The 11,533-nt window shown below is 48.3% G+C and overlaps 2 protein-coding genes and 2 long non-coding RNA genes across 4 annotated transcripts; 2 read left to right on the top strand and 2 right to left on the bottom strand.

Annotated features, from left to right (window-relative positions):
- Positions 1-144: 144 nt before the first annotated feature.
- mkrn1 (makorin, ring finger protein, 1) lies at positions 145-949 on the top strand (the record flags this gene model as incomplete). Its single annotated transcript, XM_042314378.1, is given in 2 exon segments — positions 145-283; positions 498-949. Coding segments are annotated over 2 exon segments (355 nt in total), but the record flags the coding sequence as incomplete, so codon positions are not given.
- Positions 950-5,046: 4,097 nt separating this feature from the next.
- Positions 5,047-6,968, top strand: tmem121b (transmembrane protein 121B). The gene has a single exon (XM_024406641.2). It carries the CDS (start codon positions 5,311-5,313, stop codon positions 6,538-6,540), a length of 1,230 nt encoding a protein of 409 aa, XP_024262409.1. The 5' UTR covers positions 5,047-5,310; the 3' UTR covers positions 6,541-6,968.
- Positions 6,969-7,634: 666 nt separating this feature from the next.
- LOC121844355 lies at positions 7,635-9,086 on the bottom strand. The gene is made up of 2 exons (XR_006081956.1): positions 8,894-9,086; positions 7,635-8,852 (listed from the first exon to the last, which is right to left on the bottom strand). It is a non-coding gene; the product is annotated as an uncharacterized LOC121844355 (long non-coding RNA).
- A 232-nt stretch (positions 9,087-9,318) lies between these two features.
- On the bottom strand, positions 9,319-10,833 carry LOC121844354. The gene is made up of 5 exons (XR_006081955.1): positions 10,189-10,833; positions 10,052-10,133; positions 9,524-9,933; positions 9,431-9,471; positions 9,319-9,390 (listed from the first exon to the last, which is right to left on the bottom strand). It is a non-coding gene; the product is annotated as an uncharacterized LOC121844354 (long non-coding RNA).
- Between the last annotated feature and the right edge of the window lie 700 nt (positions 10,834-11,533).

Here is an 11,533-nt window from a genome sequence, read left to right on the forward strand (position 1 = left end):
TATATTGAGATATGCACTCAATCCTTTTTGTTTCAATATGAACCCTTTTCTTTTACAGGTTAATATGTTTAGGCCCTGTTCCTCATCTATATCTGTAATAATCACTGTCCTCTGCTGACGGTCCCGTCCGTCTCTGTTCCTTAGGACTAAAGCCTGTCGTTACTTCGACCAGGGTCGGGGCACCTGCCCGTTTGGCTCCAACTGCTTCTACAAACACGCCTTCCCTGACGGGCGGCTGGAGGAGCCCCAGAGGAGACCAGCAGGGTGCAACGGCAGGAACAGGGTAGGACGCTTCCCTGACAAATGTCCTTTCTGGCAGAAATAGATTGAGACCAATTTTGGTTTTCCTATGGGGGTTCATACGTTTCACTGATCTGGCATTTGGACATTTTGTGTCCAGAAGTTCTCAGCCCTATCGTAAACGCTTCCTGTTCTGCTTTCGTAAAACCGAAACGAATTCCTGTTTTAAAAACAAATATTCCTGTTCTCCCCTCCAGAACTCGAGGAGGACACCCCTGTGGGACCTGTTTGAAGAGCGGGAGAACAGCAGCGACTCTTTGGACAACGAGGACGAGGAGATGGTGACCTTTGAACTGAGCGAGATGCTCCTCATGCTCCTCGCCGCGGGAACCGACGACGACGTCACGGACTCGGAGGACGAATGGGACTTGTTTCACGAAGAGCTGGACGATATCTACGAGATTTACCTATAGCACCACTCCCTAACGTTAACGTTGAAAACCCCTTTATCGTTTTTGACTACCCCTCTTCACCTTTACCGCGCTGTAGAATGGACTGTCTTGTGTGTTTGGACAGTAGCTTCTCTCCTCTGTGTTGTGGCAGTGCCTTTGGGGCAGGCCTTTGGGGCAGGCCTTTGGGGCAGGCCTTTGGGGCAGGCCTTTGGGGCAGGCTTATGGGGCAGGCCTTTGGGGCAGGCCTTTGGGGCAGGCCTTTGGGGCAGGCCTTTTTTATGGGGCAGGCCTTTGGGGCAGGCCTTTGGGGCAGGCCTTTGAGGCAGGCCTTTGGGGCAGGCCTTTGGGGCAGGCCTTTGGGGCAGGCCTTTGGGGCAGGCCTTTGAGGCAGGCCTTTGAGGCAGGCCTTTGGGGCAGGCCTTTGGGGCAGGCCTTTGGGGCAGGCCTTTGGGGCAGGCCTTTGGGGCAGGCCTTTGGGGCAGGCCTTTGAGGCAGGCCTTTGGGGCAGGCCTTTGGGGCAGGCCTTTGGGGCAGGCCTTTGGGGCAGGCCTTTGAGGCAGGCCTTTGGGGCAGGCCTTTGGGGCAGGCCTTTCATTCAGAAATCAACTACATCAAGAAGAAGAAAAATAATTAACAGGTGAAAAAAACAAATGTAAATGAGAAGCCGGTGGGTGTGAAACCATTTCTCTAGAAACATCCTGTCCTTGTGAATTTATCCGTGTCAGGTTCATGTAAAGAAAAACAACAAAAAAACAAGGGGAAAAAAATTACAAACATTTTTGAAAATATCGCTAATAAACAGTGTTTATTTGTGGACGTGGGTTTGACTTACCGTTTTTACCCAGGTGATGTTTTTAAGACTTGTTTTTTTTTGTTTTTTTGTTTTGAGGATGATGCACCAAAACCAACTCTACACAACTATACTTTTTGGTGATGATGTCTGTGGTGGTCATGGGTATTGTAGTCCTCTGGTCATGCACTGAGTATATTGGGTGGAGGGAGACAGCAGTCCTGTCGACTTCGTATATTCACTCTCTTTCCCTCCGCCGAGGGTGGTGGGAACTCCCTCCGTCAGGGAGGGGGGGGGGACTTCGGGGAACAACTTACAATATCTAATGTTGTTTGTTTTTAAATGGGCCCAAGTCCACTTTCATTTTGTCCCCCCCCCCTGTCCCCTGTCCCAATCAAATCGCAGCTATTATTCAGGAACACCTGTGGTACCTAATGACAAGTCTCTCCTCAGAACCGAGCTGATAGTGACACTCGATGACTCTGTGTCCCTAGTGGCGCCATATTGTGACGATACACTGAGTGGACAAAACATTAGGAACACCTTCCCAATATTGTTGCACCCCCTCATTTCTTCGGGGGGGGCATGAACTCTACCAGGTCTGATCCTTATAGCGTAGGGCTCTAGTGAACTACCAGTGGTCTAGAGAGGGTGCCATTTGGAACACAGTCCGGTCTGGTCACTACTACTTCTCTTTGAACTCCCATTAGAATGCACTATATATTAGGTTTCTCTTGTTGTTTTTCTATGGTCCACAACCATCCATCATGACTTGAAATTAAAGTTTATTATCAAAGTTACCAGGGTTGCTTTACTGAGTGGAATTCATTATTGATCATTAAACTTGTGCTCTGATATTATGGCTTGTAGTACCACGTGTGTCTATATATACATTTTAGAATTTCACTTACATTTCTACATTTTAAGTGGGGGCTCTGACATGGTGGTTCTATGTGATCTGTTGTGTTACCCAGAATGCATTATTTTGTTACCCAACTAACTCAAGTCCCTACTCGGGAGGGGGGGTCAGTTGTTCAAGGTTTAGCATTCTCTGCCGTGCTTTGTCCTCACTCTGAAGGTCTGTTGTCGTCCCAGCCAATCAACCTCGGCGTGTTTAATGACATGTCTGTGTCCGGTGGGGAATTGATGTGACATGGGGGAGACGTCGGTCCTTATTACTGTCTTCTCTCTGCTGTCACTCTGAATGTCTCATGTCCCAGAATCCACCTCTGTTCCATATAGTCAACTATCTATTACCTGGGTCCTGTGGATCATAGTTAAAAGTAGTGTAGTTCACTACAGGGATCAGGGTGGGACGAAGCCTGGGTAACGGAGGTTCTGGATACATGGAGCCTGGGTAACTGAGGTTCTGGATACATGGAGCCTGGGTAACGGAGGTTCTGGATACATGGAGCCTGGGTAACTGAGGTTCTGGATACATGGAGCCTGGGTAACTGAGGTTCTGGATACATGGAGCCTGGGTAACTGAGGTTCTGGATACATGGAGCCTGGGTAACTGAGGTTCTGGATACATGGAGCCTGGGTAACTGAGGTTCTGGATACATGGAGCCTGGGTAACTGAGGTTCTGGATACATGGAGCCTGGGTAACTGAGGTTCTGGATACATGGAGCCTGGGTAACTGAGGTTCTGGATACATGGAGCCTGGGTAACTGAGGTTCTGGATACATGGAGCCTGGGTAACTGAGGTTCTGGATACATGGAGCCTGGGTAACTGAGGTTCTGGATACATGGAGCCTGGGTAACTGAGGTTCTGGATACATGGAGCCTGGGTAACTGAGGTTCTGGATACATGGAGCCTGGGTAACTGAGGTTCTGGATACATGGAGCCTGGGTAACTGAGGTTCTGGATACATGGAGCCTGGGTAACTGAGGTTCTGGATACATGGAGCCTGGGTAACTGAGGTTCTGGATACATGGAGCCTGGGTAACTGAGGTTCTGGATACATGGAGCCTGGGTAACTGAGGTTCTGGATACATGGAGCCTGGGTAACTGAGGTTCTGGATACATGGAGCCTGGGTAACTGAGGTTCTGGATACATGGAGCCTGGGTAACTGAGGTTCTGGATACATGGAGCCTGGGTAACTGAGGTTCTGGATACATGGAGCCTGGGTAACTGAGGTTCTGGATACATGGAGCCTGGGTAACTGAGGTTCTGGATACATGGAGCCTGGGTAACTGAGGTTCTGGATACATGGAGCCTGGGTAACTGGGGTTCTGGATACATGGAGCCTGGGTAACTGAGGTTCTGGATACATGGAGCCTGGGTAACTGAGGTTCTGGATACATGGAGCCTGGGTAACTGAGGTTCTGGATACATGGAGCCTGGGTAACTGAGGTTCTGGATACATGGAGCCTGGGTAACTGAGGTTCTGGATACATGGAGCCTGGGTAACTGGGGTTCTGGATACATGGAGCCTGGGTAAGCCTGGGGGTTCTGGATACATGGAGCCTGGGTAACGGGGGTTCTGGATACATGGAGCCTGGGTAACGGGGGTTCTGGTTCTGGAGCCTGGGTAACGGGGTTCTGGACATGGAGCCTAACGGGGGGGTACATGGAGCCGGAGGTTCTGGAGACATGGAGCCTGGGTAACGGAGGTTCTGGAGACATGGAGCCTGGGTAACGGAGGTTCTGGAGACATGGAGCCTGGGTAACGGGGGTTCTGGAGACATGGAGCCTGGGTAACGGAGGTTCTGGAGACATGGAGCCTGGGTAACGGAGGTTCTGGAGACATGGAGCCTGGGTAACTGAGGTCCAGGTGTTCTGGACACATGGAGACACCAGTAGTCCATTTACTCTACTGGAGGATTCAGCTAGAAATGCTTCAGACCAGAGGGCTAGACTAGCTCTGGTCCAGGGTGTCTTCAGGCTGCTAGCTCATTATAGATAGTGATGGATGGTGAGAGCACAACGATGCCCTGCACCAGAGCTATAGGGCTAGAGCCTCAACTTCCTGTCACCTCTAGACATGGAGCCTCTACTTCCTGTATGACACCTCTGAAGAGGTGATGGAATTATAACTAATCTATTCCTGGCTACTCACTTTATAAATAGCCTTGCCTATCAATTGCCAGGCACTCCTATAATACCAAGGGATTTTGCTTAACAAATCCTAGGGATAAATCAACCGTTATATCAACAGTATGATTCGTGTCCAATGTTGCCGAATATTGGGAAAGGAGTCTCAATTTTAAAATCCTGGAAAGCTCAAATGAACAAAACGATTGGTGATACGCATCTGCACACAGCAATAATTCCGTCCACCGCATTTCATTCCAGTGGGAGAGAAAATCCATGCCTTGGTTTACGCCGCGCCCCCTATCGCTCTCCAACCTAAAAGCAAAGACAGTACAGTAGGAAGACGGATAGAAACTGCTTCTCCAATAGAAATCTCCGATCGCGCTTGTAGGCGATGTCATGACAATGTTGGCAAGCTAGGCGCATGCGGAAAAATTACGTCATTGTGCACGCCGTCAAATTAAAGGCACTCCTTCAATATAAAGTCATTTTTTAAGGATAATTAAAACGTGTCAGTTTGTCACTTTCACGAAGTTGGAGTGACAACACGTTCAACTACTTAAGACATTGGCTCGAATATAGGTTGTGCCTTTAGATTTTGAAAAAGTTAACTAAGGAAGAATTTTTCACGTCTCATTGACTTCTCAAGCCCTCAACACTGGCTTGTTCCCGGAAGTATCGCGATATTGCGCCTCTGGGTTTAGAAACTCTGTGCTAAAAGCATCTCTCACTACCAAACCAGAGAAGAAAAAGAAGAGAGGAGAGAAAGGGAAGCGAACGCGCAAATACATGCATACAATGATAGCAGAAATTGGTGCCGCCGACAATCCCAAGGCCAGCTCCAGCTATCCCCATCCCCAAGCAGCTGTGATCTGCCCAGACTCACCGGTTTCATTCGCCCCGGACTACGGAGTCGGACAGCTGTTCATACGTAGCGCCTCGTCCAGGAGGGACACACAGACGTCCGCGGGGAGTATCAACCCAGACGAGAGCTCCATCAAGCCGCTGGTATCCGGAGTATCCTCCGCTATTACAGACGCCTATATCATGACCTCTGAGGAATTCATGCAGACCGCTCCCTTGTTCGGCCAGAGGTCCAAGAGGAACGTTCTCTACAAGATCCTGTGTTTCCTCATTCTGATATTCCAAGGAGGCATTCTAGATTTCTACCTCATTATCTTCACGGATCTGTACTGGTGTTCGTGGATCGCCACGGATCTGGTGGTGATCTCTGGCTGGGGGATCTTCTTCATGAAGAACGCCAGGAGCAAGAGAGAGCGGGCGTGTGGGTTCCACCAAAAGAGCTCTATATTCGGCTGTAACCTCGGCGAGTTTACCTACGCCTACCTGGCCTGGTTAATCTACGTGATCGCCTGCACCCCTAAAATAGTCCTCATTCTAGAGACTTCGATATTAGATCTCATCGCGCTCAAAGTTCCGTTCGGTGTAACCGGATTTAAGATTATCACGTTGCTCTCGGTCCCGTTACTCTACTGTCTCGTCAATTCTATCACCGAGGACCAGAACGGAGCTACGCGCCACCGGTCCCAAAGCTGCTTCATAACCACCTGTCTGGACCTCGCAGACTGTTTTACCCTGGTGGAGTTGTTTCTGAAGAACGAGATACCGACGGTCTATTTAAAATACACGGTCATCTCGGTGTATTTCATCGCCCTGGGCGTCCCAGTGGTGTGGTTATACGAGTTGACAGCCTCCGAGATGCGCTGTCGCTGGGTCTGGGCTAGGTTCCTGGTCGGTGTGTTGGTCAACGCCCCACTTCTGGTGGTGCGGTGTTTCCAGGTGTATGTTTACAAGATGCCCGTCTCAGTGTTCATGTTCAAGAATATGTTCTTCCTGGCCTGTAAGTGTCTGGAGCTGATAGAACAGTGTTTCACAGTGCGGGGAGTCAGGAGGTTCGGTGAGGGAAGCAACCCGGCGCAGTTCTCTCACTGTGTCTCAGAGAACGAGATGTGTCCCCATGGATATGTTAACACCCTGGCGGTTACCACGCAGTCATAGGCCCGGCTTGGATCTCACCCTGGCCGTCACTACCTAGACCTAAAACGGCCTGGATTTTATTTGATCCCCCTGGAGGGTGGAAGGCACATGAGTGATGCTGAAGGAAGAATTTTGAGGGACAGGGATACGCCCTTAAACGGCACCCTATGCCCTATATAGTGCACCTACTTTTGACCAGGGCTAATAGGATTCTGATCAAAGGGAGTGCACTATATAGGGAATAGGGTGCCAATGAGGATGCACACCCACAGGTGTCAATCAACGACAGCCTTATTGACGATTTTGTCATTTATTCAGATGTGAACATTTGATAACAACAGGTGCTACAGAATCATTATGCATCAACTACACCTGCTTAAGACCTGGCTGACCTGGCAGACCTGGCAGACCTGGCAGACCTGGCTGACCTGGCAGACCTGGCAGACCTGGCAGACCTGGCACCTGCCTGGCAGACCTGGCAGACCTGGACCCAGACCTGGACCTGGCTGACCTGGCAGACCTGGCTGACCTGCCAGACCTGGCAGACCTGGCAGACCTGGCCACTGGCAGACCTGGCTGACCTGGCAGACCTGGCCACTGGCCAGCGATTGTCGTTTTGAAATGGGAGTCTTGGATATGGTGTCAATGTCGATGTAAAGTCATGTTTTACATTGGTGAAGTCTTGTCTCTCTGTGAAACTTCCAAATAGCATTTCCTAATCAATGAATAGATGGAAACCTTGTGGTAATATAGATACCTAATTAGTCTGTAATTGCGGTATACGTAATGATTCTAATGTTTAATCATGTCCTCTCATTTCCTAAACTATTTTGGGGGGAATATTTCATGTTATCAATATAAATCAATTGATATTTCTTAAAGAATTTGACATCACTATGTGTATTTTACTGTATGCTTTGAAGTAGCACGACAATGTGTCATGATGATATGAGATGGAACAGGCAGCTATAGAACAACCTCTTTATTATACTGTGTCTCTGTCTGTCTGTCTGTCTGTCTGTCTGTCTGTCTGTCTGTCTGTCTGTCTGTCTGTCTGTCTGTCTGTCTGTCTGTCTGTCTGTCTGTCTGTCTGTCTGTCTGTCTGTCTGTCTGTCTGTCTGTCTGTCTGTCTGTCTGTCTGTCTGTCTGTCTGTCTGTCTGTCTGTCTGTCTGTCTGTCAACATGTGTACTGACAGTCTTGACTGATGGCATTTATACAGTGTCAGCCTTGCCAATTTGTCACCCAGAAATGAACGGAGATTCAAAAAAGTGAATATAAATGTGATATTGTTTAGATCAAACATGATGAGACAATCTGCTCCAAGGTGCTATGAAGGAATGTGTAGCTGTGGAATCAGATGGGTGTGGTGTTGATATGCGTAATCAGATGGGTGTGGTGTTGATATGCGTAATCAGATGGGTGTGGTGTTGATATGCGTAATCAGATGGGTGTGGCGTTGATATGCGAGGTGTTTGACATCCTATTGCCGGAACTCTGGATTTAAAAAACAAAACAAAAAAAACACTGCTATTAATACCTAACAGAAGACCCTTATGTGGATGAGAGAAATATAGGTCACTGTGCAACCAATAGAACAGGGTTGAGAGAATGCAGGAATTACAGACAGATCGGAGAATAAATCACAATCGTACACTTGTCATCCCAAAATGTAGGTTTCTGTTTCTCCTTATTGATCTTCTCATACAGTGAAAAACACCAAAATGATGTTTGATAAAAAGTACCCAAATACATATTGGTAATGACTGCAGTCTGCAGAGAAGACACTATTGTACAGTTACGCAACATCAGCCGCCATCTTGTATTTACTGTGTTACAAAAAGTAGTCCCTTTAGTTTCCAGTGCCTCGGCCTCTGGTCATTAAAATAGATCTTGGCTGTGATATAATTCATTCAACCTAATGGTGATCTGTGACATTTCCTGTTCCTGTTTGTCCTTCACTTTCTTTTTTCCTGATGGGGAAAAAAAAGAGTGAGCTGAATATAGCCTGAGTTCCAGTCTGTATGTGCCATCACGCCAGCTCCTTGTTACTCAGCCTCAATGCACGCCAAACTGTTTGTGTTGTATGGAGTTGGCTAGAACACCAACTGATCTGAGACCAGGCTATGATGAAGATGCAGGTAGGTGATGAATAGGAATGAAAAAAAAACACTTAAGAAAGAAAATGTGCCTTTTTGAGTGCAGTGTGAAGTGAACAGGATTGTTGATGGGTTCCTTCATGAAGTGTTGTGGAATAAAAGGAAATTATATTTTATCATATAAAGTCAAATTAGGATATTTATATTGAGGGATTTAAAATGAGGAGTCCTTCTACCTAGCCTTATGTTGGCTGATGGGACTGAGGTGTCCTTCTACCTAGCCTTATGTTGGCTGATGGGACTGAGGTGTCCTTCTACCTAGCCTTATGTTGGCTGATGGGACTGAGGTGTCCTTCTACCTAGTCTTGAGTTGGCTGATGGGACTGAGGTGTCCTTCTACCTAGTCTTGAGTTGGCTGATGGGACTGAGGTGTCCTTCTACCTAGCCTTATGTTGGCTGATGGAACTGAGGTGTCCTTCTACCTAGTTCCTTCTTATGTTGGCTGATGGGACTGAGGTGTCCTTCTACCTAGCCTTATGTTGGCTGATGGGACTGAGGTGTCCTTCTACCTAGTCTTGAGTTGGCTGATGGGACTGAGGTGTCCTTCTACCTAGCCTTGAGTTGGCTGATGGGACTGAGGTGTCCTTCTACCTAGTCTTGAGTTGGCTGATGGGACTGAGGTGTCCTTCTACCTAGTCTTGCGTTGGCTGATGGGACTGAGGTGTCCTTCTACCTAGCCTTATGTTGGCTGATGGGACTGAGGTGTCCTTCTACCTAGCCTTATGTTGGCTGATTGAACCAGGGTTCCTTCTACCTAGCCTTATGTTGGCTGATGGGACTGAGGTGTCCTTCTACCTAGCCTTATGTTGGCTGATGGGACTGAGGTGAACTGAGGGTGTCCTTCTACCTAGCCTTATGTTGGCTGATGGGACTGAGGTGTCCTTCTACCTAGCCTTATGTTGGCTGATGGGACTGAGGTGTCCTTCTACCTAGCCTTATGTTGGCTGATGGGACTGAGGTGTCCTTCTACCTAGCCTTATGTTGGCTGATGGGACTGAGGTGTCCTTCTACCTAGCCTTATGTTGGCTGATGGGACTGAGGTGTCCTTCTACCTAGCCTTATGTTGGCTGATGGGACTGAGGTGTCCTTCTACCTAGCCTTGAGTTGGCTGATGGGACTGAGGTGTCCTTCTACCTAGCCTTATGTTGGCTGATGGGACTGAGGTGTCCTTCTACCTAGCCTTGAGTTGGCTGATGGGACTGAGGTGTCCTTCTACCTAGCCTTATGTTGGCTGTTGGGACTGAGGTGTCCTTCTACCTAGCCTTATGTTGGCTGATGGGACCAGGGTGTCCTTCTACCTAGCCTTATGTTGGCTGATGGGACTGAGGTGTCCTTCTACCTAGCCTTATGTTGGCTGATGGGCTTGTCCTTCTACCTAGCCTTATGTTGGCTGATGGGACTGAGGTGTCCTTCTACCTAGCCTTATGTTGGCTGATGGGACTGAGGTGTCCTTCTACCTAGCCTTATGTTGGCTGGGATGGTGACTAGCCTTGTGTTGGCTGTCCTTCTTACCTAGCCTTATGTTGGCTGATGGGACTGAGGTGTCCTTCTACCTAGCCTTATGTTGGCTGATGGGACTGAGGTGTCCTTCTACCTAGCCTTATGTTGGCTGATGGGACTGAGGTGTCCTTCTACCTAGCCTTATGTTGGCTGATGGGACTGAGGTGTCCTTCTACCTAGCCTTATGTTGGCTGATGGGACTGAGGTGTCCTTCTACCTAGCCTTATGCTGGCTGATTGAACTGAGGTGACCTTCTACCTAGCCTTATGTTGGCTGATGGGACTGAGGTGTCCTTCTACCTAGCCTTATGTTGGCTGATGGGACTGAGGTGTCCTTCTACCTAGCCTTATGTTGGCTGATTGAACCAGGGTTCCTTCTACCTAGCCTTATGTTGGCTGATGGGACTGAGGTGTCCTTCTACCTAGCCTTATGTTGGCTGATGGAACTGAGGTGTCCTTCTACCTAGCCTTATGTTGGCTGTTGGGACTGTGGTGTCCTTCTACCTAGCCTTGTGTTGGCTGATGGGACTGTGGTGTCCTTCTACCTAGCCTTGTGTTGGCTGTTGGGACTGTGGTGTCCTTCTACCTAGCCTTGTGTTGGCTGATGGGAACTGAGGTGTCCTTCTACCTAGCCTTATGTTGGCTGTTGGGACTGTGGTGTCCTTCTACCTAGCCTTATGTTGGCTGATGGGACTAAAACTGGTGTCCTTCTACCTAGCCTTTGTTGGCTGTCAAGATAAGGGACTGTTTGGGATTTACAGTGTCCTTATACCTAGCCTTGTGTTGGCTGATGGAACTATTGAGATGTGTCCTTGAAACGGTTAGCCTTATGTTGGCTGTTTGGAGATCTGTTTTTGAGATAGCCTGGCCCCTGGATCTGTTTAGAGATGACACAAGATAGCCTGGGCCCCCTGGATCTGTTTAGAGATGATACAAGATAGCCTGGCCCCTGGATCTGTTTAGAGAAGAGCCTGGGCCCACACTGGATCTGTTTACAGATGATACAAGATAGCCTGGCAAATAAAAGAATGGCTCTTTCTTGCTTCTGTTTGTTTAATCAATCAAGCCAAGATAGCCTACAGTGTTTTTATACTTTTCACCCTGGATGTACAAGATAGACACGGAGAGATATGAGATATTGGCCCAATTTGATGCTGGAGTTTAGAGATGATACAAGATAGCCTGGGCCCCTGGATGTGTTTAGAGAAGATAGCCTGGGCCCCTGGATGTGTTTAGAGATGATACAAGATAGCATGGGCACCCAGATCTGTTTAGAGATGATACAAGATAGCCGGGCCCCTTAGATCTGTTTAGAGATGATACAAGATAGCCTGGCCCCCAGATCTGTTTAGAGATGA

Source organism: Oncorhynchus tshawytscha, unplaced genomic scaffold (assembly GCF_018296145.1).
Source record: "Oncorhynchus tshawytscha isolate Ot180627B unplaced genomic scaffold, Otsh_v2.0 Un_contig_12409_pilon_pilon, whole genome shotgun sequence".
Classification (NCBI taxonomy): domain Eukaryota; kingdom Metazoa; phylum Chordata; class Actinopteri; order Salmoniformes; family Salmonidae; genus Oncorhynchus; species Oncorhynchus tshawytscha.